Source organism: Amblyomma mixtum, chromosome 4 (assembly GCF_055824585.1).
Source record: "Amblyomma mixtum isolate Tamu chromosome 4, ASM5582458v1, whole genome shotgun sequence".
In the NCBI taxonomy this organism is placed as follows: Eukaryota; Metazoa; Arthropoda; class Arachnida; order Ixodida; family Ixodidae; genus Amblyomma; species Amblyomma mixtum.
In genome coordinates this window covers 96449059-96475986 of record NC_143015.1, presented here as the reverse complement: position 1 = coordinate 96475986, position 26928 = coordinate 96449059, and the positions used below count along the sequence as shown (strand labels likewise).

Here is a 26928-nt window from a genome sequence, read left to right as displayed (position 1 = left end):
GACAATGCTGTTCCGAAAGAAGCGCTCTTCCAACTCAAAAGCTTATGTCTAAAATTTGTGGAAAGTATTAGGTTAAACACCCTGCGTACGGGCTCTTGTCAGCTCACTTCGTCGCATAGTTGATCGAGCCGAGTCCATGCATCGGACCAGGAAAAATTTTGATTGAACAACCAGGTTTGCTTCAGTTACATGAAGTTGAGTTACTCGGCGCTGCACGTGCTACAATTAGTTGCACGCAAAACTTTCTATCTGATGTGACGCCCGCGCGGCGCTCTGACGCTACCCTGGTCTTCATCTGCTCGCAGGGAGAACACAGGTCCGTACACTCTAAACTTAAAGGAGTAAAATGGGAGTAGAGTTGTCCTCTAGAGCACCCCCTTTTTGCTCCAATACACGCGTATTATTGTTTAGAGTGCAGGGTTTCGAATGTGTTAGATGGGGTGTGTGGAGTTGTGAAATGTCCAGTGGCTGCACGTACGCTATGAGGCATGCCTAGTGGAGGGATCCGGAAACAGTTATCGACCCCCCCTATGGTTCACGAGCGTTCTGGTACTTAGCCTTCATCGAAAAGCGGCCCCAGCACCCGGGGTTCGATCCCTCGACCTTAGGATCAACAGCCGAACGCCGGAAATACGCGCCCTGAGACCGCTGTGAATATAGCGCTAGCATAACCATTAGTGTATCAGGGCCGCACCAGTTGGAAATGCGCATGCGCGGATAGGCTTGGCGGGTGGGTGGGTGGTTGGCTTACTGCAGCTTTCAGAGTACTACTTTGCAAGCATTAACCGAGACACCTAATTACCTTACATGCTGGCAACGCGATAGCCTTAGAAGCTGTTGATACCTCTACTGGAAATGACGTCACTTCCCTTCGACCAATGGGAATTATCCGATCTGGTGACGTCCCTTCCGTACAACCAATAGGAATTATCCGATCTGCTTACGTCACTTTCCTCCAGCCGACGGGCGAATTCTAATACCGACTGTAGAATTCTTTCTCGATGGGGCTTATGATGTTATCGAATTAGAACTTTTTAATGTCTCTAGCTTAGTGTTTTTCATTGGAAATAGCGACGCGAGCAACCATGGTCACACACCGAACGCTGTAGTAATGATAGAGTCTAGCGGTACTACATGACTGCGGATGAAAGACAGAAATCAAAACTTACTCTTGCAGACAAAAATATCGTATTCTCTAAGCAAAAAGTCGTAGATACAAAATATATGCTACACTTCACCACTGTCCCGTCACAAATACAACCTAAAGAACTGTGTGTCATGTCTTGTTTTTGAGCCCGAAACGGCAAGAGTTGAAGCCGACGAGCGCGTGACGCCATCCATCGGGAGCCGCAAGCAATCTTGACAGACGTGGGCCAAGAACTTGGCACGGGAAATGCAGAAGCAAACAGACGAAAACGCAGACGCTAATGACGCGAACAACGCCAAATGTTCGCCGCAGTATCACGCGTTGTTTCGCAAAGAATACAACTATGTATTGAACTCTAGTCCAGTACGGACCACTAACACAAAACAGCAGTCACAGAACATCGTCTGCTAAGCATTTCAATTACTACACACCTGCTGCCACTGCACCATTCCATTTTAAAGTACGTACGCGACACGGTTTTCAGAGAAGTTCGCTTCTGTTCTCGTTTCGCAGTGCCGACGCTAGGTGGCGAGAGAGAACACATGTTGCTGGAGTCGCTGGAAAGTCACGTTGCTGCCTACGAGGGTGCTTTCTTCGTCAAAGCGCCACACATATGACAGCTAGCACCGCTCCGCACATACAACCATTGATGTGAAGAACACGCTTGGGCAGTTCCAGCTCTGCAGAGGCCAAGGCTGCTCCAAGAGGAGTCCTAACCAATCCGGTGCGAATTCTCCATTCAAACAGTTCCACGTATGCTGGCGTTAGAAAGGACCGTGCTTATTAGTACATCACTTTGCTGTCATACGTCTGACGTCCTCAGGGGCAGTTGCAAGAACCAGAGGGAAAGAATCCTCATAGCCTTCGCCCAGGCAACGAAAAATCATTCACTGAAATCATGGTGGTCGTTCTTGATCACTGGACATCCCCTGGCTGTCTAAAAAAAGAAACTTGACCAACTCAATGAGGGCTGGCTTCGGTGGGCGTATTCCGGGGTGACTCTGAACACCTCGTAACACGTTAGCAAATAAGTACTGGTCCCATATCCCAGGATTAGTGACGCAGGCTTTGGGTTTTTAGGTGAACTGAAGTACAAAGAAGCTCCGCTTAGCACACCGAGGCTAGAGGAGCACAGTCTTGACCTAAACTGTGCAAAGTCATTCAGTGACATAATGGCCACCACTCTTGACTCTCTGGACATACCCTGGATGTGTTCAGGTAAAACTGGCCTAGTTCAAACGTTGTCCTCAAACCGTTGCCGTGCTCCACCCGCTTCGATGAGGGCTTCCTGAGGTATACCTTTCATACCTGAGGTATGCGTGCACAACAATAACGTGGAACTGGTCTCAGAGAAACTGAGGAACTGTTGACGAAGAGAGCGCCTTTTGCACGAAACCTAGCGCCAGAAAGTTGCAGTTCACACTATAACTGAACACGCCGAGGCTGGGAGGGGGTGGGGGGAGAACTTCCCTTTCAGCAGCACTTCAGTGGAAACTGCGAGGCAATCCTCGATGCCAAAAAGCTCCCATCCCCCACAGCTCTCAAACCGTGGCGTGAGTTCTGGTGCTTGAGGAACTGGCTCCCGGCGTGCTCGCGATCGCGGCCTCGCTGTCGCAGCTAGTGCACTCCCCGTCGCTATCGCTGGTCGATCTCTCGTCGTCGGAACTGTCGCTAGCGTCGCTGACGTTGAGGCGTGGCGCCTCGCCCCCGCTGAGAGACTCGTAGCATCCGTTGCTTAGCGTCGGAGTGAGGGAAGACCGCGGCGGTTTAGGAGGCGGCGTCGGTAAGGGTGTCGTCAGTTTCGGCGCCTCTGGCGTTGTCGCCGAGACCACTGCGGTCGCTGTCGGAGCCCTCACGTAAGAAGGCGATGTCGCAGCCTTGCTATTGTGGCGGCCGAAATGATGGCGATGTCTCGCGGACCGCAGTTCCCGCATCCTCCGCAATGCTTCGGGAATGCCTGCAACGAGATGGGGAAACACACATCACCACAATGGTACCCTTCTTGAGATTCCTTTATGAAGCTTCCATATTTTTTTGTTGCATGGTATTGAGTAACGCCCGTAAGATGCATGCCGGGTTAGATTCACAGCAGCGAATCTAAAGTGCGAAATAGAACAGTATTCACATACACTCGCAGACAGTCCTTCCTCGTCATGTGTAAACGTGATAGGAAGCCTTCTTCTTTCTATGGCCAAGCGCACAAGCTGCACTTACTTGTGTGAATGCCAGACAGGGCATAATGTTTGCTACGTAATGCATAGAGGAGTTTGATCGCAGAATAGTAGCCCGTATTATTCTGGTCGCGACATTACAGTTGGCCACAAAAGTCTCTGCAGTCGCCAACATTGTCAAGCATGAACTTATACTCGCCAGCCAAAAGCGGGAACTTGGAAACTAAACTCTCCAGTCCACACTTTTGCGTGCCGCTACTTCACTCTAGACCCCTCACATCCCGGAAACATCTCTAGGCCGTGTGGAAATTAAAATTTTTCACAGGTGGCGCAGGGTCGATCGATACTGCACGTGCTATTTGTCGGGACTTGGACGCTACTAACGATTAAAAAAAATGTGGGCTTAGGTTGAGGTCAGCTCAGCGGCCTATGAAAAACTAGAAGATAACGGCAACACTAAAAGGCACAGAGCAAATCTGGATTTCAGGTCAAAAGAAATTTAATGACATCATAACTGAAGACCAGAACCGGAACCGGACTTGGAAGGGACATGTAAGCCAGAGAACACTTTAAATACGAATTATCCTGTAGGGGAGCTAAAGGGAGTAAACGGTCCACTAGTGTACTCCCTAATAGTGACACTGCATACTGTGCCCCTATTAGAGAGTGCGCTAGAGGACTGTTTCCTCCCTTTGAGGATAATTCGTGTTTACAATGAAAACATAACCAATGGTCCACTGACCAGTTGGGCCACAGTCGGGAGAAAAAGCCATGCATAAGTCGCCATGGTTACGACTCTCACTCAGCCTCAGGTTGACTCAACCACAGGTTCATTTGCACAGCAACCGACTGGAACGGCCTCGTATCTGCTACCGCCTGCTCATTAAGGTTTCTTAAACGTTTAAACGGTCACTCCAATTATATAATGATCTCAAGATAGTCTGAGTCCCTTCGAAATGAAGTGCGCGGGCTGACAGCGTGCATTCATTCGTGATCACTGGCTAAACCAGCAAGAGCTGGAGAGCGTAGACCTCATCATCATCAGCCCGACTATGCCCACTGCAGGACAAAGGCCTCTCCCAAGTCTCCCCAATTAACCCTGTCATTTGCCAGTTGCGGCCACCGTATTCCCGCAAATTTCTTAATCTCAACCACCCACCTAACTTTCTGCCGCCCCCTGCTACGTTTCCCATTCCTTGGAATCCACTCCGTTACCCTCAAGGACCGGCGGTTACTTTGCCTTCGCATTGCATGCCGTGCCCAAGCTCATTTCTTCTTTCGATTTCGACTAGGATGTCATTAATCCGCGTTTGTTCCCTAACCCACTCTGTCCTCTCCCTGTCTGTTAACGTTAAACCTATCATTTTTATTTCCATAGCTCCCTGCGCTATCCGTAACTTAATAAGAACCCTTCACGTTTCCTTTCCACTTTTCATGACGAAGTAAACGCGCCGATCGCTGGCTCTCATCGGGAGATGCCATTGTACTGCATTGGAAATTGAAAAAAAAACAGTCACAAATTACGAGGACCCAGAGACGGAGTGTACACGCCACAACCAGTCGTTGTGGCATGTCGTTGTGTTTTCCAGTCGTTGTGGCGTGTGCACTCCTTCTCTGGTCCCTCGTCTTTTGTGTCCGTGTTTTTTTTTTTCAATTTACAATGTACCAACTGGCCCGCATTTCAACACTACTGCATTGGTCGTAGCCTGGTTGATGATGATGATGATGACGATGATGACGACATCGACGACAATGAATATTCGCTAGGGTAGCTGTTCGGGCTAGATGGCCATGTGTAGATTCCCTTGCAGAGTTCTCATACAGATGCAAGGTGATGCTGCGCACTGGTCTGACGAGTGACAAGGTCGCATGCCAGCACTCACTCTTGGTGGAGAAGTACTGGGCGTCGCACCGGCGCACCAGCAACAGCACGGCACCCACGGCGAGCAGCATCACGGCCAGCGCGCCGAACACGATGCCCACGATGACGCCAGCGCTGGTGCCGGCAGTGGGCTGAACGCGGGCGCCCACCAGGCCCTTCAGCTGGAGCCTGCGTAGCAGTCGGGGTAGGGTCCAACGCTCATACATATCCCATTAATCAAGATATTGTAGCGTGAGCTACATTGGCCACAGTCTTGCTGTTTCACCTGCTCTCTTGCATGACCATACTGCGCATGCGCGAGGCGCAAGTGACGTCACTACGCACAGCTGGCGTGCCTCGCAGCACGCGCTCGCCTTCCTTTCCTTAAAATGATCGAAGTGTAAAACGCTGACAACGCTAACGCCAATGAACGCAATGAACACCGACGGCCTATGGCTTCAGCGCTGCGTTTCTGGCACAATGTTGTCAATGCCGACGCATGCAGCGCACACCTGTCACTACCGCCACGTAGCTTAAAGCACGATTGAGGTGTCCACTGTTTCAAGAGGGCAGTTATACGCCTTGCATCTGGTTCAGGTGTTTACCGAGATGTGGACACCTCGCCCTCACCTCAGCTACCTATAACTTGGCATACATATCACCAAATCGCCACATTTTACAAATTCAGCCGCATGACACTGCCACCACCCCACAGTACCTTGTCGCCCTTATCCAGCGCCACATGGCGACAATTACAGACAGGCTGTTTTATTTCACCTCACCGTCTCTCATGCTTCAACCCCACCTTTCCTCCTGATTGTAACACCTGTGGCGTGCCCAGATCCACACTTTTCCACTACCTTTGGGATTATCCTGCCCCAAAGGCAGTACCCCCCATCCTTAATCCCACTCATTCTTCTTGGGAGGCTGCTTTACGGACCGGTCAGCCCAATGGCCAGAAATGGCTGGTAGATCGGGCTTTGCGTGAAGCCCAAGACCATGGACTCCTGGACCAGTAGAGGACCACCCTGGAAGATTTTTTTTTCAAATAAAGTTGTTTCCATCCATCCATCCAAATGTTTTAGAGTACGGGCAGCAAAGCTTAAGCTTAATTCTGCATGTTATTCATGTGCAATACATTAGTATCGATGGTATTAGCCTGTCATGACAAAGTGATTCACACTTGAATATCATCTGTAATGTGAGGGCGCCAAATTTGAGCGGGTGGCGCCAAATTTGAAAACGCCGGAAGTGTGAAAACACGCGACTGGATGTGTGGGCGGAGCCAAAGCCTAGCGCAAATCTGAAAGCCCGAAATGGGTACAGAGAGAAAAGGATGGATTTAATGATTTACAGAAATTAAGAACGGAAATGAAACAAGTAACGGATTACGGGTGAAGGTGAATTAAGAGTGAAGTAAGGTGAATTAAAATGAATTAAGGCGAATTAAGGGTAAACTATTTTATTTTATTTTTATTTATTCATACTGTTAACCCTCTGTATGAGGGTCATTACAGGGAGGGAAACATATACAGATACAAGTGCAATTCTCTTCGCTAAAAAAACACTCAAATACAGAGAATCACAGATTTGTACACCAATCCTCCAGGAATGTGTTCACACCTATCTCAAATTTGTCTACATCTGTTTGGTCCCCAAAGGCACTTGGTAGTTGATTCCAAATTTCTACTGCGCCGGGAAAAAGTGAGTAGCGATAGACATCAGTACCTGCAATAATAGGTTGTAATACCTTACTGTGATTCAAAGTCCTTAAAGTGAATTAATGGTGAATTAGGGTAAATTGACGTGAATTGATGGTGAAATAAAGGTGAATTAATGTGTGACGGTGATGGATTATCGGTGGTTACTATGGCAGCTAATGACGCCACGTCATGTTGACATAGTAAGTATCGATATGACGTCACCGGGGCGGCAGAGGAGAGCGCCCGCCATAGTGTCTCGGGGTCACTGTGACGTCAGAAGCGAATAAAAGGCAGAGAGGGGCGACCAATGGCGAGGAGGCGTCATTGCTTGCGCATTACTCCAATGCGGGTTACCGCGGTGATCTGGAACGTTTTTGCGTAATTTCCTTTCCTCAAAAGCCAATTTTTTGAAAGGCGAAGAACCCGCCGTTGCGGCTCAGTGGTTAGGGCACTCGGCTACTGAGCCGGAGTTCCTGGGCGCGAACCCAGCCGCGGCGGCCGCGCCTCGATGCGAAACGCAAAAGGCACCCGTGTGCTGTGAGATGCAAGTGCACGTTAAAGATCCACAGGTGGTCGAAATTATTGCGGAGACTTCCACTACGGCAGCTCTTTCTCTATTCTTTCTCACCCCCCCCCCCTCCTTCATCCCTTCCCTCACGGAATAGTTAAGACGTGTCCACTGTGAAGTGAGACAATCACTGCTTCCTTCTATTCTTCCTAACCATTTCGTTATTAACGCGAAAGCGTTTAATGCCTCATTCTCCGGTCCGTCCGTATGGCTACAGTGAACTAGAGTATGGCGTTACATCCAGCGCCTAGGGAGACTCATCGACGATGACGGGTGTCCACCGAGATATGGAGACTAGAGCACTGCACGGGCCTCTTTCTGAGGCCCAAGCCCGGCCCGGGCCCGAGACCTGAAGCCCGAGCCCGGCCCAGGCCCGCGACTTCAAGCCCGGGCCCGGCCCGGGCCCGTTTAATTTTCACTCTAGCGAACCCGGCCCGGCCCGGCCCGTGAATCCCGGAGTGAAGCCCAACCCGGGCCCGGCCCGGCCCGTTTCACAGTAACGCTTGAGATATACTGCTCAATCTGAGCAAGTAGACTGCTACTAGACCGAAACTGGCCGACAAAGGTTATGAAACCACAGTTTGGCTTGCAGAATGTTGGTTCATTTTAACCCAGAAGGAAGTGATAAGAGTAGTGCTCGCCAGGCCCGTCTTTTGGACAGTGATCTCGTGTACGTACGCAAAGATAAACTCGGAAGTTCCGAGAGCCAAATAAAAGGGCTGCATACGCGCGTAATAGACTACTTTGCATTCCCCCATGATTTTAATCAGTTATATTTCGCCACCCGGAGGTATAAATATTAAAGCTGCTTAGCAAGCAGTGGGATGACATTTTTTTAATGAACGCGATCTCACAGGTTGAACTCATAGCCGAACTGGTCGGCTTTCAGCCGAACCGAAAAGCTAAAAGGCTTGAGTATTTCACGGTGTGTGTTTTGAAGACTATAACCGTCCTAAACTAATATGTTCTTCCCGGATGCATTTCTAATATTGTATAGGTATGTTTTGGGATGACGAACGATCAATGGCCAATTAAGACCGGTTGAATTTTACTCTTACTGGTGGCGCAGAAGATAACGCTCGAACCACGTGATAAATTACAGAGCAAAACACTTGTCATGACAACCAGGCTGAAGAGCGAGGAGGGATAGATGTGGTTATGAGATGAGATTCACAAAACTCTCGTGGGCTTTTGTGCTATTTCATTTACGAGTCGTTCCGGTCAGCTGATCAAAAAGAAATCCAAACGCGCTTTACCAATCCAAACGCGAAATCCCGGCCGCGGCGGCTAGAATTTCTTTGGAGGAGAAATTCTAGAGGCCCGTGTACTGTGCGATGTCAGTGCACGTTAAAGAACCCCAGATGGTCGAAATTTCCGGAGTCCTCCACTACGGCGTCTCTCATAGCCTTAGTCGCTTTGGGACGTTAAACCCCATAAACTAAACTAAACTAAACTAAACTAAACTAAACTAAACTAAACTAAACTAAACTAAACTAAACTAAACTAAACTAAACTAAACTAAACTAAACTAAACTAAACTAAACGCGCTTTAGTTTGTGAATTTTCTCACATGAGAAAATATAGCTATAAAATAAAAGCTATGTTTTTGGGGCTTAAGGGCCCAAGGGGAGTCAGGCTGTGAGAGACACCGAATCAGAGGGCTCCGTATCATTTCGACCACCTGGGTTTCTTCAACAAACAATGATACTGCAAAGTACATGGCTGTCATGCTTGCCGCATAAATTGAAATGCGGCCGCCGAGGCTAGGAGCAAATCCGGGTTCCCCGGCTCAGTAATCAAGCGCCTTGGCCGCTAAGCCACCGCGGCGTGGAGATAAGGAAATAAATAAGTCATTGAATAAAGCGTAGTTTTTTTCTCGGCGCGTACTATAACCCATACCTCATCCATGTCGCTGCTCCAATGCCGCAGTTGTGTACTTCACTCTGCAATAGTGAATGAATAGTCGGACACCAGCCGTTTCTGTACGGACCCAAGCCCGACTCGGGTCCGCAGCTTTAAGCCCGAGCCCGGCCCGGGCCCGCAACTTCAGGCCCGGGCCCGGCCCAGGCCCGGCAAACCAGATCATGTCCCGGCCCGGCCCGCGGGCCGGGCCGGGTCCGGGCTTTCGGGCCGGCCCGAGCCCGTGCAGTGCACTAATGGAGACAGTTACTGCGTAATTTCCTTTCCTCAAATACAATTTTCATTTTCTTCATTACGGCTCCTCTTTATCTATCTTCTTTCACTCCCACTTCCTCCCTTCCTGTACGGTGCGGTTCAGGTGTCCACCGAGATGAGTGAATTACTGCGCCATTTCCTTTCCTCAAAAAGCGTTGCGTTCAAAGGGCAACGCCTCGCGCCGAACGGGTGGTGGCGTTCTACGGACTCCCTGGCAGCGCTACAACACGCTGTGGCGTTCCACTCCTAAAGGCGAAGCTTAACCGTTATTAATTAGCAGTTAATTAGTATATTCCGCATGAATTTGACCATATACTACAGCCTCGCGCCTCTTGTTGGTTCAGGCAAAGAGCGGTGCATACCTGCGAAGCATGTCGAAGTAGGACTGGACCATGGACTCGAGCCCCTCGTAGAAGTCGCAGTTGGCGAAATGGCCGCGGCTCTCCAGGAAGATCTGCTCGGCCACCTCTTGCGGGAACACGTCCGACACGGCCGGCCCCACCAGGGTGTGAGACTGCGGCGTCGCAATACAGCCTCGGTGTGAGATACGCGTGTGTAGAGCAACCTTAAGTGTTTTTTTTTAGAGCGAAAGCTTTACTACTTGCACTTTCAAGCCTTTGCCGTGCCGCGGCGGTGCCACCATTGACCTTTCGCATGACCTCTGTGTGACGTCACGCCGAAGAGCTGGGCGACCATCTCGCGCCGTCTGCGAGTAGTGGCGGTGCCACCACCGGCGGCCTTAGATTAGATTGGATTACATTACATTACATTAGATTAGATTGGATTGGAGTGGATTGGATTTAATTAGATTAGATTAGATTAGATTAGATTTCGATTGGATTGGATTGGATTGTATAACCGATGCATCACCACAAGTCTAACCGCAAGCACCACCACCAGCTACACTACCAGCTGAACCATGGCGTAGGTACGGATATTAAGGCGAAAGCCTTTAATGCCTCATCGTTGTAAGCAGCAGTTGTCGACAGAAAATGTCACGCTTTTCAATTGGTCGAAACGGCCGTGACGTCACAGTGCGCGAATTTCAAATGGGCCAATTGTACTTTGCCTAGTAACCATGCAACGAATTGAAGGGATCGTATAGTGATGCTCCAAGTAAGTGAGACTGAGCTTAGTTAATTGCTTAATTACCCAATTAGCCTAATTAACTTTTCTAGTCAGACCATATAAATAAATAAAACCGAGTAGGAAACCGGTGGAGCTCAGGAATCGAACACCGGTCTTCGGCGTGCGAGACGAGCATGCTATCCACTGCGCCATGCCAGCTCGATGGTTTGGAGTGAACAAAGGCGCGTGTAGTGAATACGGTGTCTTCGCTCACTGTCATCCTCCTCCCTTCCCTTCCGGAGAGGTTTAGTTGTCCACCGAGATATGAGAGACAGATACATTTCCTTTCCTCAAAAACCAATTTACCAATGAGCGAGGCGTAGAACGGAATGGGCAATGGCGTTCTATGGACTCCTGGCAGCGTTGCAAGATGCTGTCGCGTTCCACTCTTAGAGGCGAAGCTTAACATCTTAACCACACATCAGTGACCGCACTTTAGGTAAAAATGTGAACCCCTGAATTTTGACGGGTGTTCACCGAGATATGTGAGACAGTTACTGTGTAATTTCCTTTCCTCAAATACAATTTTCATTTCCTTCATTACGGGCCCTCTGTCTTCTTTCACTCCCACTTCCTCCCTTCCTCTACGGTGCGGTTCAGGTGTCCACCGAGATGACAGAGAATTACTGCGCCATTTCCTTTCCTCAAAAAGCGTTGTGGTCAAAGGGGAAGGCATCGCGCCGAACGGGTGGCGGCGTTCCGTGGACTCCCTGGCAGCGCTACAACACGCTGTCGCGTTCCACTCCTAAAGGCGAAGCTTAAGCGTCATTAATTAACAGTTAATTAGTATTCAGGCATTAATCAGTAATTAGCCATTAATTAGTGCTTTGTCATCACTTAATAATTAGTGCGCAATTATATGTGACGCCACCAGTGCCACAAAAGCAGCGAAAGTGGTTCGGAAAACGCTTTCGCCTCTACGCACTTTAGACAGTCAAAGTGCCCCTGAATTTTGCTTTCGCAATTACCGGGCTTAACCAAGCTAAGCCACAGCGAATTTTTTTTGTGATAGAAATTGTGCGCGGGCGATGAGCGCTAGCTAGGTGGTGCGCATCGTATCTGAATCTCCTCGCCCGGCCGTCACTTAGCGCTGCTTTTTCATACCAATGGTATAGGGTGTTCGGTTCATGCGTGCTTCAAGGCAAGAGGAAACTGCGTTAGCGTAGTGCACTATAAAAAGAAAGGAGGGAAAGGGGAGCAAGCTGTCCTCTAGCGCACACTCTTTTGTTGCGAAAGCAATACTACGCGAGTCGGCGAGCCATTTCGCGGAGCTGACGAAAGGCCATTCTGCGCATGCGCGAGGGGCATTGACGTCACACGGCGCGCCGCCGCCGTCGCTGCGCGGGTGACTCAGAGGTGCCGCCGCCGCGCTCGCCAGTTGCGCATGCGCAGTAGCGGCGCATATAGCTAGCGTGCCGGGGCCGCTGCCTCTGCCGCGCGCTCTCCATCGCCTCTCTCTCTCTCTCCTCGTTGCTTTCGCAATCCTCCAGGTTTAACCAGAGATAAAACACTGCCAATTTTTTTAAAAGGGTGTGCACTATAGGACAGCTTATACTCCCTTTTTACTCCCATATAGGCGAGTTCGTGTTTAGAGTGAGGGTACAGTAATGTTCAAAGGTTTGCTGACCATCTCACGTGCAACATTAATAGTCGCCTAGCCGTGCGGTAGATGGCGTTGCCTTACACATTGAAATTCCGATTGACAATCCGATCGAAAATCCGATTGACAGAGTGGTGGACGCTGGTGCGACACTAGAACAGTACTGTTTCGTTGGTATTTGCGTGTGTGTCTGCCGCTTCGCGTTTGATAGTGGTGTTTTTTACGTATGTGTGTGTTTATCCAGCCAGGGAACCTTTGGTAGGCGCCCGCCCGTTACAAAGGGAAGGCTACATCATCATCATCACCACCAAATTTCAGTTATTGTACGCACTAAAAGGGCAGCCGTATACATCGCCGCTATCTGGAGCGAAATTAGCCCCTTCCCACGGCATCAGACCGGAAGACAGCTAGCCTTTCTCCCTCTCTGAGGCGTATTTAGCGAGAATTACAAGCCTTAGAGCATTGTTCCAGAGTCTCATTTCAGTGGGCGGCGTTAAACTGTAATGCCGAGAAAGCCTTGATTTCTTCCTGGCTGCTGGTTGAGCATGAAATTATGCCGAGCAATCCCGTTTGCTTTTGGTTTGCTTTCATTACTTCACGCTTGTTCCCACGCGCCTTCGCAACGCCCAAGAGAAGCTACGTGCAGTGTGGTATAACCTTACATATATGCCTTTCATATATAGACCACATTCACACTATCAATCAGGTGATAGAGAAATGCGCAGAATATAACCAACCCTTATATATAGCCTTCATTGATTACGAGAAAGCATTTGACTCGGTGGAAACCTCAGCTGTCATGCAGGCATTGAGGAATCAGGGTGTAGAAGAGTGTTATGTGAAAATATTGGAAGATATTTATAACGACTGCACAGCTACTATAGTTCTCCATAAAGTCAGCAATAAAATTCCAATACGGAAAGGGGTCAGGCAGGGAGACACGATCTCGCCAATGCTCTTCACTGCCTGCTTACAGGAGGTATTCCGGGGACTGGAATGGGAACAGTTGGGGATAAGAGTTAATGGAGAATACCTGAGTAATTTGCGATTCGCTGATGACATTGCCTTGCTAAGCCACTCAGGACAAGAACTGCAAAGCATGATCAATCAGTTAGACAGGCAGAGCAGAACGGTGGGGCTAAGAATTAACATGCAGAAAACCAAAGTAATGTTCAACAGCCTAGCAAGGGAACAGCAGTTCGCAATTGGTAGCGAGGTGCTGGAAGTAGTAAGAGAATATGTCTACTTAGGGCAGGTAGTGACCGCAGATCCGGATCATGAGAGGGAAATAACTAGAAGAATACGAATGGGGTGGAGCGCATATGGTAGGTTCTCTCAGATCATGAATGGTAGCTTACCAATATCCCTGAAGAGAAAAGTATACAACACCTGTATCCTACCGGTACTCACCTATGGGGCAGAAACGTGGAGGCTAACAAAGAGGGTTCAGCTTAAGTTAAGAACAACGCAGCGAGCTATGGAAAGGAAAATGATAGGTGTAACGTTAAGAGATCGGAAGAGGGCGGAGTGGGTGAGGGAACAAACGCGGGTTAATGACATCTTAGTTGAAATCAAGAGGAAGAAATGGGCTTGGGCAGGGCATGTAATGCGAAGGGAAGATAACCGCTGGTCCTTAAGGGTAACGGAGTGGATTCCAAGAGAAAGCAAACGTAGCAGGGGACGGCAGAAAGTTAGGTGGGCGGATGAGATTAAGAAGTTTGCAGGGATACAGTGGCGGCAACTGACAAAGGACAGGGTTAATTGGAGAGACATGGGAGAGGCCTTTGCCCTGCAGTGGGTGTAGTCAGGCTGATGATGATGATGATGATGATATGCCTTTCAGTGTTAAGGCGAAAGCCTTTAATGGCTCATACTGTCGTCCGTCCGTTAACAAAGCGTGTCACACGCCTTTAACTGGGGAACTAAAAAAGATAAAGGCAACCAATTGTTGCTTCAGATAGAGGAGGAAAAAATGAACCTAGAAGTCAAGTTTGATGGCTGTAGAACAATTAGTTAATTAATTACAGGCGAAAATGTCGAAATAGACGATATGCGAAATGCGCAGCGCCATCTCTCGGCGCTCCGAGAACTAAGTCCTCCATGTTGGCACGGTACAGAAAACGAAACCGCTGCCCAGCGTTGGGTTAAAACGGCTGCGCTTCGTTTGAAAAGTAAAATGCCGATGGAGTGTTGCGCTACCCTCTCCACTGTGAAAAGACACTACGATGCGCGCCAGAACTAGATGCGTTCCAGCTTTTCGCTTTTCTATTTTTTTACTCCGTCCCAACGTTTTAGTAACACATAACGCCATGCGAGGCGTCATGTGTCAGCACGCGGATCAGTGCGCAGCTTTCGCTTTCTGCGCTGATTTTTGACAAATCTCTCGAGGTGATTTGCGTTTAAATTAAGATAGGGACCACAGCCTTTGTTGTCTCTGATCAAAATTAGAAGCCGATTTCGTGCATTTATCAACTCTCCGGCCGGGCGTGAATATATATAGACGCATACTTGAACAACGTAATAGAGAAGGTAATTTTTTTTTTAGCGGGCCAATCGCTCGTGCTGTGGTGAAATAAGTTCACTCGAAGAACCATATGCCGATTACTGCTTAGTTTGCTACGTGTTCAGTTAAGTTTCTCCCGTGTTCAATTAGTTTTAGAAGGGCGAGCAAACTCTCTGGACCATACGCATATGTTATGCGCGTTAAGGAGTCTTTGTGAAGCAATACACCCTACATATAAAAACTGAGGTGCGAATGCTTTATTTCTTGAGGATTCCTATACCTTCGATATCTGTGGCGACGAAAATCTAAAAAAAAAGAAACGAATAATATAGCTACTTTATTATGAAGGAGGGACGCATTTCTAAGCTAGAAAGTACGTGCAACAGTGTTCTGAAAACGCTTCAGGCCATCAGATTTTATTATCGTTGTGGCAAGCTCCAACAGCTTGCTTCGCAACAAAGCCATTTGTCCAAGTTTGGGAGTAAGCTAATTAAGTTTCGGAAGCAACCGAACATGCTAATTTCGCCCCTGCACACACAGCTTGACCAGCGTATCGAGTCCGTGCATGCACCTACAGCTGTAGCATCTTTCTCTAATCAAGCCACCGCGGTGGCTCAGTGCTTATCTGAAAAAAAAAAAGCTGCGCCTTTGCTTACAATATTTTGAATTATATGTGCATGCCTACTGACTGACTGCGTCTTAAGCAGGACGCGGTTTCAACGAATTGTGCAACCGGCGCCGGGCTCTGAAACGGTGACGTTGAAAACCGCGAATGCGCATTGCACATTACAGTAAAGGAATCGAATTACGCAGCTGGTCGAGGGTCTTGTGTGATTATACTGCAATGCACGAAGCTCCTGGCGTCGGCGCGAACGAAAGTTCGCACCGTCACAGAAGTTTGTCAACACACGTGCGCACTCACCGCAAAATAACCGCTCGCTACCCTACCAGAAGAATTCGCGTCTACCTGGGAATAAAATAGCCATGATAATGCGTGATGTTTGAACTGGTGCTTTAATGCGAGCATTAAAACGACAACAGCACACGGTCACGGTTCGACTTTCCAACCCACTTTCGAGTGCCGATTATTGCGATCATCAGCGCCAGACTTCAAGCGAAGCTGAAGACGGGGTAGGAGTAAGCTGGCGCTTAATTATTGAAAGCACCTACATCTGGTCAAAGATCAGCTGTGAAAACAACGCAGCAGCTGAAGCTTGCCTGTTGAAATTCCACTCGCAAGAAGAAAGTACGCACAGCAATCGATGCACCAGCTCGACTAGCTCGACCGAGCCAAGATGGAAACCGGAAGTTGTGGGCGTGGTGTTGCCAGACCGCCAAGCAATTTCGCATATCGTCTATTGCGTCTAAATAGCGCGGACGTCAATATAGCCACGGGAACAATGTGACGTCACACCCACCGGAAGTCGTCACGGCATAGTGAAAATTGTCACAGAATGGTCGGAAAAACGTCGTATTTGTGTCAAATTAGATGGGAAAATGTGTAATTAGGCGTAACTAAGGCTTAAGATTCCCAAGAGATGCATAATTTGCGTATCGATATAACCACGGGAATAGCGTGACGTCACATCCACCAGAAGTCGTCACGGCATAGAGTCCTCGGCTTTCGTCACATCCACCAGAAGTCGTCACGGCATAGAGTCCTCGGCTTTCGCCTCTCAACACTTTAGCTGCCAAAGTGTCCTCGCAATTTTTTCTCTTTACTTTCGGCGTCAGCATGAAATATTCCCACTTGGCTCGCGCTTCCCTCGAGCTGTAAGTAAATATACCTGACGTAACGCACGTAACAGCGTGACACGAAATTGAACGTCAACTGACGCCCACTTTGTGACAGAGCACTTCACTCCAACAAGGCAACTGTAAATGTTTCTTCTTTCGGGCACGTATACCGCGTGTTCCGTATTTATCTGTCCCTGTTACGAAAAATTCCGCTGCGCAATCTACTGAACTATATGGGCTCAAAACGCCGGCTACAAAGTACCTTATAATGGTCTTCGTCTTTCGATAAGTAATTTAACATCTAAAATTGCCTGCATTTTCAGGAATCGGCAAAAAACTGCATTTAGCTGCGGCAGAACTTTTCGTCCAGGCAAGCAAAGAAGCCAGTGAGACAGACTGCGCCATCTGGCGAGCGGTGTTAATTTCAAGGAGCAGACGACACGCACATCCGAAGAAACCGCGCGAAGTGCGCATTCCCGCCCAAAGTCGTGACATCGGTTGCCTAACCGCTCGCCAGATGGCGCAGCCTGTCAAAGTGGCTTCTTTGCTCGCCTGGACGAAAAGTTCTGCCGCAGCCGAATGCAGTTTTTCGTTGATTCCTGAAAATGCAGGCAAGTTTAGATCTTAAAGTAAATATCTAAAGACGAAGACTATCATTAGCTACATTGCAGTCGGCGTTTGAGCCCTATAGTCCAGTAGTTTGCGCAGGAGAATTTTTTCTAACACGGACAGAAAAATACGGAACAGGCGGTACATACACAGACGTAGCTCACATTGCTCTCCATTTACCTCTTTGTCCTTGGTGGAGATGAGCAGTAGTATGTCGTCGTCGCAGTGTCCCAAGCCCCACTGCTTGCGCAATCTCTCCGCGAAGAGCCGCACGGCCTCCGACATCGGCAGACTGCGATCAGTTTTGGCAAATGAGCTGTTGGTATAAATGATTGGGTCACTGGTTAATGCAAAATGGTGACTAATCAATCTATGCCGTTCACTTCAATGGCCGCCCTATACGCATGAATCAGTCGTACCACTGACGATCTGATTAGTTCATTCACTCAATCTAGTAATGGACTCATCATCATCATCAACCTGGCTACGCCCACTGAAGAAAAAAGGCCTCTCCCATGTTCTCCAGTTAACCCTGTCCTTTGCCAGTTGCGGCCACCGTACCCCCGCAAACTTCTTAATATATATTCAATATAGCCACGGGAATAGTGTGACGTCACATTTGCCGGAAATCGTCACAGCATCATCATCATCAGCCTGACTACGTCCACTGCAGGGCAAAGGCCTCTCCCATGTCTCTGAGAGAGATTGCCTTGATTGACAGACTGTGATTATTTCCCGTTCCTTCTCTCTTTCCTCTTTAATTCCCCTCATTCCCTTCCCCTGTGCAGGGTAGCCAACCGGAATCCTTTCTAATTAACATGCCTGCCTTTCCATCTCTCTGTATCTATCTATCTCTCCAATTAACCCTGTCCTTCGCCAGCAGCGGCCACCATATTCCCGCAAATTTCTTAATCTCATCCGCCCACCTAACTTTCTGCCGCCCCCTGCTACGTTTGCCTTCTCTTGGAATCCACTTGCCTTCGCATTACATGCCCTCCCCAAGCCCACTTCATCCTCTTGATTTCGACTTGGACGTCATTAACCCGCGTTTGTGCCCTCACCCATTCCGCCCGCTTCCGGCCTATTAATGTTACACCTATAATTTTCCTTTCCATAGCTCGCTGCGTTGTCCTTAACTTAAGCTGAACCCTCTTTGTTAGCCTCCACGTTTCTGCCCCATAGGTGAGTGCCGGTAGCATACAGCTGTTGTATACTTTTTTCTTGGGGGATATCGGAAGTACTGGAAGTGTAAGGTGCTAGCAGTGGTGAGGGAATACGTCTACTTAGGACAGGTAGTGGCCGCTGATCCCGACCATGAGAGAGAAATAATTAGGAAGATCAGAACGGGGCGTGCGCATATGGCAGGTTCTCTCAGATCATGTAACAGGCGAAGGCGGGCTAGTTGGCTGCCGACAATGGAGTGCATATTGCAACCGTGCAAAACGACGAGGGGCGAAGAGAGGAAAGCACAGGACAATACGCGGATCCGCGTTTTGTCCTATATAATATGCACTCCATTCTCTCAGATCATGAATGGCAGTTTACCAATATCCCTCAAGAGAAATGGACTACCTTTGACCAACTGACTGATTGTGTGAATGAAGGAACGAGCGGGTGGGAGAGTGAATAAGAGAGGATGTGGTGAGCGAGAAAGTGCCACTCACTTGTGCGGCCTGTGGATGTGCTCCATGATGGCTACTCCCAGGGTGATTCCCCTGGCCTGAGACTTGCCGCACGTGGGGCAGATGCAGAGAGTCTCGTTCCTGATGCGCTCGATGATCCAGTCCAGGGAGTCCGCTGCAGAGTTGTGAGCACTATACGTCATGATCGTATAGCTGAGCAGGAAAATGCACCGCGTGCAAGTGTCGCAGCTAGTGAACGACGATTCCCTAGTTCCGGTTTCCGGTTTCCGCTGCCACTACACTCCTAAAAGACCTTAACTGAAACTAGCCGTCTCATTTCACCTGAGGGTAAAAACTTGAAAACAGGAGCGATACTGCCACACGGCGCAGGTCATGCATTTCTAACATTGAATTTTCAGCATTATTTCGTGGTCACCAAAATAATGTGCAAAAGATAGAACTTTTAAAATCAAAATGCTGTTTTGTATTCCATTAAGCCTAAAATTGCATTTAATCTCACATCTTTTGGTTTATGGTTTCTGAGGCTCAACGTCCTAAAGCGACCCAGGCTATAAGGGACGCTGTAGTGGAGCGCCCTGGAAATTTTGACCGCCTGGGGTTCTTCAAAGTGCATTCACATCTTACAGTACACGGGACTCTATCGTTTCGCTTCCAACGAAATGCGACAGCCACAGCCGGTATCGAGCCCGCGTCCTTCGGGTCAACAGCTGAGCACCAAAGCCACTGAGCCACCGCAGCGGCAATCATATTTACAACTTTAAGGGAGCTATTGAAAAGCAGTTTGGTCAGATGCAGGTCTTGTTTTATGCCTTGGGTACCATGTGCACTCATTGCATTTTTACTATGAGAAGATCTGAGAAGCAATATAAACCCGCGTCCAAGATTAAAAAATCTAGGCAAGCTATTTATAGATTTCTTGTTGTTGTTGTAGGCTATAAAAGATAGTTTCTTTTTCCTCTTCGAACTTCCCTTCAACAATTGAGTTTGAAACGAAAAAAAAATTGTATAACTGAGATTGCCAGCTTAGCGCATTAATCAGCAAATGCTGTTGTATCTTTGGTTTGGCCATTTAGGTTAATCCCAGCCTTCAACCCTTCCCACCCTCTCTTTATTCCCTCTCACAGTTTTATTCTTCCTAGCTCTTCACTCTTAAACGTGGAGATGAGAATTCATCTCGCCACTTTTTCACCTACCACCATAGCAGGTGGTGGCCGTTGAATTGAATTAAATTAAGTTAAACCACCAAGTAATTAAGGTTTATATGGCTGACGCTGTAGATTCCACGTTAGAATGCATGGCTGTATGGCTACCCTCAGCTATAACAGGTTTCGCTAAAAAAGCGGCTGTGGTTTAGCTCTGGTTAACCCTAGTTGAATTTCGGAAGCAATTGATTGCGTTGTCTCTTCCTCGCTTCGGTCTTTCGTTGTTGCCTCTCTTTCGCGCTCTGCATAACGACTAGAATCCACTGAGGCGAAGCGCATATATATATATATATATATATATATATATAAATACCCCGCGAGGCGACACCTCCTCTCCTTCTACCCCAGCGGAGCACATCTGGTGGAGCGAGCGGCGACGGCAGCGGCGTCGACGGCCGCGCCATCTGTTGGAGCGCGGCTGCGCCGTTGCTAGGCAACGGCGGCTCAAGGTCGTTCGTGGGCCACGGCATACTGCTGAAGTGCGACCATGCCACGAGCCGAGCTGGCTGGCGTAGTGTTGCTTTCGCAAAAAAAAAACGGGCTCCGGTGAAGTATATATGCTTAAAGATATCTCGCCTTGCTTCTTGTTGATCACCCTATCCGGGTCGCACACGAAAGAGGCCCGGTAGCGATTGCAGTAGCGGGGCTGGGTTATCGGGTGCGGGTACTCGTCCACGCGCCAGTACCATCGGGAGTCCGGGTCCTCATCCTCGGCGCTGCACCAGCTGTCGGCCGACACCGCCAGGGGCGCGCAGGAGCAGAGTAGGGCGGCCAAGATGGCCGCCAAAGGCCCACCGCCGTGTTCCCTCATGACGTTCGTCGCTGTCCCTTCTGGGGGCTACACCGACCTCAGCCGATTGAGAAAAGAAGGGGGCGGCTGGACTGACGCTTCGGCACCTTCTGTGGCGCCGCCCAGATCCGGAAATCTTCGATCCAGGTCATCGTGGCTGCGGACTTGAGTCTACGCTGATCATGTCTCGGTGCTACTATGGGACAGGGTGAGAGCCGCCCATTGGATCCATAAGGGACTGTCTGCAGGAAGAAAGCACGAGAAAAGGACAGGTATTTAAACAATGGACAAAAGAGCTCCTGGATTTTTCTTTCTTAGCTGGGACTGAGTACCGACATCAATACCTCAATTAGTACGTTCCCCTCCCGCAGCTCTCCCCCTACTTCTCGCATCAAAATGGCTCAGTTAGTGACCAAGCCTAGGCCGGCAGATAGCGTAAGACCACTGATAGCACGGTGTTAGTGGCCAGAGGTACAAAGCTGGCCATTGAGGCGAACGTTCTCATTGATCACAAGCTGACTGCGTGACCCCGGAATGCTGACACTCATTGAATGATAAGTTTTGGGCACAAATACTTTCGATGGAGAGCGAAATTCTAGATGCACATGTAGTGTGCGATGTCAGTGCGCGTTAATGAACCACATGGATGGTCGAAATTTCCGGAGCCCTCCACTACGGCGTCCCTCAGAGCCCGAGTTTCTTTGGGACGCTAAACCCTCATAAATCAATAAACAACAAATACTAACACTTGCAACTACGACTGCTAGACTACTGCAACTGCCATCACTTGAAGCATCGCTTATACTGCTGCTGTTACCGCTACTACTGCTGTTACTACTGCTACTTCTACCACTACTACTATACTATTATTACTACAATCATTGTTACTGCTGCTGCTACGATGGCGATGCCGCAAGTTGGAAATCTGGAGGTATAGAACAATGCGAAAAAAAAAAGGCAAGCTACGCCCCAAAATCAAAACTGCTGTTCTGTGTATCTTGGGTAAATGTGTGCGTTTGGAATTAACAGGCAGGTCGAATCTAATATGAGAGTGATCCCGTCAGGTTGCACTATACCGGACAAAAGTGCTCCATCGCGCTTTTATTTCTGCAGTGCGATGAACGAAACACGCGAGCTTCTATGCCCCAATTGCTTTCTCCACCCTTCAGATTGGAAAGGCAGCGACCGCGGCACCAAGAAAAAGCCAATGCCATCGTTCGGCCAACGTGAAGCTGATAGCCGGCACACTGATTCCCACAGTACTTGATGGCCCGGCCGAAAGGACAGTTTCGCTAGCACTCGATCAGATTCAAGGCCCTGGAAACTTGGCACTCTATTGCAGGAAACATGGATGCTTCGCACGGTAAGATAAGGCGAAGGTTACCGGCACGCCCATCCTCAAACCGGCATGTGAGGTTATTGAAGCTCTCTGCAGGGTTTCCGTGGAAGATACGGAGGGTCTCGAGCATTCCATAGATTGTGCAACAAAAAGACCATCGAAGATAGCACTTCGGTGCTATCTTCGGTGCACCCTTGTTTAACGAGCTAGGGTCTCGAGCCCCGTATTGAAAGTTGGGAACTTGGCGAACTGTTAGTTCAAACAACTAGAGTAGGATACAACTTAAAAATAAACAGCAGTTGTGAACACTGGGCCACGGTCTGCAGCGTCTTGCATACCCCGCTAGCCAATCGCCGCAGTAAACAAAATTAGCTTTTTAATGCACACACGAAAAAAGGAAAAAAGCTGTTCAGTTTCGTTGACCGCTTTGTATAATGGTGTGCTTTTCCATTATGCGCAAGGTACTCACAAGAAATAGTGTCATACACGTCTCTAGCTCGCTGAAAACGCATTCGTGTGGATGCTGAAACTGGGTTTTATTTATAAATTTTTTTTTTTGAAGTTCGCATATCTCAATGCATATCCATGTCCAACATTTTTGGACAAAGACTGAATTCTGAAAAAATGTAAGGTACGTTTAAGGATATATTGAAAGCATTGATCCATTTGTCCGATGTGTAGAAAAATCTTTCTTTTAAAATGTTTTTATCGCTCGCATCGAGAAGTTACGAGTGTCATAGAAAACCAGTGGGGAATGCTTTTGACCACAGCAAAAACGTTATTAGCAAAAAAAAAAAAAAAAGAATGCAAACGTGTCGACGGGCAACCTGCGCATATATTGATTGTTAGTCAAATGTTTAGGGGAATCCCCAAGGTGGAGGATTTTTATTTCTTTAACTGCGAAGTTTCAGAGAAAGCTGTATAGCTTTCCTTTGTAGCCATATGGCTGCGCTTGGGTGGACGTCAATGAGTAATTACTTCCTTATATTGATTGTTATAGCGAAATCTTACAATATATGAAAAATGGCGTTCATAAATTATTTCACGTCCAAGAATGCTTCTGTCCTGGATTAAATTATTGGATAATTGTCCTGCTCTCCATCCTGATCACCTTCGTCATGTCTCATAGCAGTGCTGCGTTCAGTTTCGACGCAAATCTATTTTAATGTCTGCCATTTTCGTCACCTCTTTGCAGCAATTACACGAACTCAGCGTTTCCGACATCACAGATATTATCCGTACGTCGACACCCGCTCCCGACTAGTTCATTGGTTTATTAAGGTTTAACGTCCCCAAGCGACTCAGGCTATGAGGGATGCCGTAGTGAAGGGCTCCGGAAATTTCGGCCACCTGGGGTTCTTTAACGTGCACTGACATCGCACAGTACACGGGCCTTTAAAATTTCGCCTCCATCGAAATTCAGCCGCCGTGGCCGGGATCGAACCCGCGTCTTTCGGGCCAGGAGACGAACGCCATAACCACTGAGCCACCGCGGCGGGTGCCCGACTAGTTCAACAAAAGCTTTCGCGTTTATATTCAGTTATTTCCTGCTTTCATGAGTCATAATTTGCAGTCGGTACTTACACCAATCAAAGCGTGTATACGAGACTCTTGTAATATTTCTGACGTCATCACTGCTCTATGTGAAACACCTCGTCCCGCCGCGCAGTCGTGTTTCAGTTTCAAGCTTCTGCTATTCCAAAACTCAAGTCATTACACTGAGTGACTATTGTAACAAAGCAAGACGAAAGTACTGAACCGTCATCAAATGAATTAACTTTTAAAAAAAGAGACCCTAAAGACGCGGATTCGATCCTGGCCGCCGCGGCTGAATTTCGATGAAGGCGAAATTCCAGAGGCCCGTGTACTGTGCGATGTCAGTGCACGTTAAAGAACCCCAGGTGGTCGAAGTTTCCGGAGCCCTTCACTTACGGCGTCCCTCATAGCCCGAGTCAATTTGGGACGTTAAACTCCCATAAACCAAACCAAACCTAAACTAAACAAACCTAATTGGTCTCAAGAAAATGCGTCGTGTACAAATATCTTCTTTTTATTGCTTTCTTTATTTATTGGTTTATTAATGTTTAAAGTCCCAAAGCGACTCAGGCTATGAGAGACGCCGTAAGTGAAGGGCTCCGGAAACTTCGACCACCTGGGGTTCTTTAACGTGCACTGACATCGCACAGTACACGGGCCTCTGGAATTTCGCCTTCATCGAAATTCAGCTGCGGCGGCCAGGATCGAATCCGCGTCTTTCGGGTCAGCAGCCGAACGCTGTAACCACTGAGCCACCGTGACGGGTCCTTTTTTTTCGCTTTTTAGAGAGTTGCACGTACGGTGCTGTAATGTTTTACTTCAGTTATGAAAAACAGTTTTATCGTAGTCTTCCATACGGCTGGCACAGGTCGTCACTGCTATTCCGAGTGTCAGATATGGCGCATGCTCAAACATAGCCGTTGCTTCCGTGTGTCGTAACGGAAGCGACTATAAAGAAAACGTTTCTGCAGAGACGACAAATCTGCGCTCGAACAACCGAACGCAAACAAACCCGAGGGTCGCGACGGTTACAGTGAAGCCACGCGCTGTCTGAGTGGCGACGGCTGTTTACCGCCGTCGTCGAACGATGCACGATAAGGAAGTGGAGCCGTCGGTGCAAAGGGCCGGACAACGATACTTCCCCAAAAGGAAACGGCAACCTCTGTACTGTTTACTCCTGTGACAACTAGAAAATTTCTTTGAAAACATGCCTCAGAAAGGACACGGACGACACACAGAACTGGACGGGACATAGCGCATGTCCCGTCCAGTTCTCTGCCGTCCGTGTCCTTTTTGCGCTACCTTTTCAAAGAACTGTTACCAACTAGCCCAAACCATTGTACTGTAACAATCAGGAAAAGCCCAATCCGACATGCAGTAGTTTTCACCGCACACCACTTTTACTTTCTCTCAGTGTTTGCTTATTTCTAGCCGTTTTTTCTTTCTTCAGGGTTTTGCTTACTGCGTCTCTTTCCAGCATTTTTGTTTGTTTGTTTCACGTATGTCGTGAGTGCAACAGGCTCTGCAGGTCAGCCAAATCTCAAAGTGAAACAACCCAAGCAATGCGTTTATTTCTAAACGTATCGTTTTATTTTCTTTAAAAAAAGATAACGAATAGACCTCATTCTAAACTGAAGGTCCACAGAAGTGGCTCAGTGGTTATGGTGCTCGGCTGAAAGACGCGGGTTCGATCCCAGCCGCTGCGGTTGCATTTCAATGGAAGCGAAATGCTAGAGGCCCGTGTACTGTGCGATGTCAGTGCACGTTAAAGAACCCCGGGTGGTCGAAATAATCCGGAGCCCTCCACTACGGTGTCCCTCACAGCCTGAGTCGCTTGGGGACGTTAAACCCCACGAACCCAAACCTCATTCTAAACTGAAATCGGCTAATACATATGTTGTTACTTTTACTAGGCATATCCGCCTATATTTGCCCTAAATAATTCCAATTCTTACATTTTAAAAATGCATGTCCCGTCCCTGCAACGATCTCTGTTTAGATTGGCACTATCCCTGAATTAAAAAAAAAAACTTGTTCCGCAGAAACGGCTGCACAAAACACGGGCCGCTTAAAGACGGGTCGATAACAGGGCGTTGACTATCAACTGACATTGCTTTCATCCCTGAAAGCGAAGATACGTAGTTATAGCTGAATCAACTATCTCAGTTCCGTACTGTCGTTTTGTTTACAGAACAAGCAACGAGATGTGTCAGACCCGAGCTCCCGCCTCTTTGCTGACACCTGAGAAGTACCTAGTGAGCTTCGACGAACGGACACGATATAAACACTCGTCGATATAGACTGGAGGGTTAAAACTGCAAAACGCACATTCAGGAAGGAACGGCACGGAGTTTGATTGCGTTCTTCTTGCGTATTTGTGCTCTGAGTTTGAACCGAGGGTTCATGAAGCAACTACACTGTAATATGTTCTTACACTATATATGCAACTTGGGGCACGATACCGTCAAAAGGAGAGGCGTCACTTAGGACGCGGAATTTTTTCCAGCGTTTCCGAAGCTGGCCGCGATTAATTGCATGTTTTTATAAAGAATAAACATACATCAAGAAAAAAGAATCGAATTTCCCGTAACGGACACATGGACAGGAAGTCTGATCGACAGGCTAAACGCCACCTTTCTTCTGTTTCTAGTCCTTTACTGCGCCTTGCGTTACCATAAAACGGAAGAATTAGCCCAACGTGTTCGGCTCTCGGAAGATTTACGCTTACAACAGTTTAATGCCGTTTTCATTGAACCGAATAGGAGCGTTCAGGCGGATATATTCAGAACGGTGGTTAATAACAAAGTTATATAGATCTGCTTATCACTACGCATCAACATGGCAGAAACGCATACGTTTATCGACAGCAAAAGAAACCAGGAGCAAGCTGGGCCATCTTACAGTCCACCGAACGACTCAAACAAGCGGAGCATTACATCGTATACGAGAGACGGCAGTCTTACACATCGATAAGGATAGATAAGGAGCGAATAACAGCTCACACACGCACTCACCTGAGATCCCCGTTCACACGTACGAAAACGGCATCAGAGCCTCGTGAGCACCATTATCCCTCGCTTGCAGTAGCACCCGCCGCCGACTGCGGCCAAGACGACTCCTGGCGACGGCGATACACAAAGCCCGGGGCGAGGGATACGCACCTACGACGACTCTGCGTATCTTTGACAGCCGATAACGGCGCTAGGCAGCATAAAT

General features: G+C 48.3%; 1 protein-coding gene across 3 annotated transcripts; it reads right to left on the bottom strand.

Annotated features, from left to right (window-relative positions):
* Window positions 1–1165: 1165 nt before the first annotated feature.
* Window positions 1166–26928, bottom strand: LOC149347515 (uncharacterized). 3 transcript variants are annotated; one of them, XM_089587158.1, is made up of 7 exons: window positions 26727–26928; window positions 20624–21079; window positions 18867–18999; window positions 17383–17518; window positions 9988–10139; window positions 5202–5368; window positions 1166–3104 (listed from the first exon to the last, which is right to left on the bottom strand). In XM_089587158.1, the coding sequence occupies exons 2-7, from the start codon at window positions 20856–20858 to the stop codon at window positions 2689–2691; spliced, it is 1239 nt and encodes a 412-aa protein (XP_089443284.1). In that variant the 5' UTR covers window positions 20859–21079; window positions 26727–26928; the 3' UTR covers window positions 1166–2688. The 3 variants fall into 3 exon arrangements, with proteins under 3 accessions (XP_089443284.1, XP_089443285.1, XP_089443286.1); XM_089587159.1 differs by having other exon boundaries at window positions 20624–21075; XM_089587160.1 differs by having other exon boundaries at window positions 17383–17494; window positions 26727–26922.

Bases quoted from the DNA above. Each gene is read 5' to 3' on its own strand.
- LOC149347515 (XM_089587158.1), bottom strand. From the start codon at position 20,858: ATGAGGGAACACGGCGGTGGGCCTTTGGCGGCCATCTTGGCCGCCCTA. The intron at 17,519-18,866 runs GTGAGTGGCACT...TTATACCAACAG, and splicing joins CACATCCACAGGCCGCACAA to CTCATTTGCCAAAACTGATC. The intron at 3,105-5,201 runs GTGAGTGCTGGC...ATCTCGTTGCAG, and splicing joins CCAGTACTTCTCCACCAAGA to GCATTCCCGAAGCATTGCGG.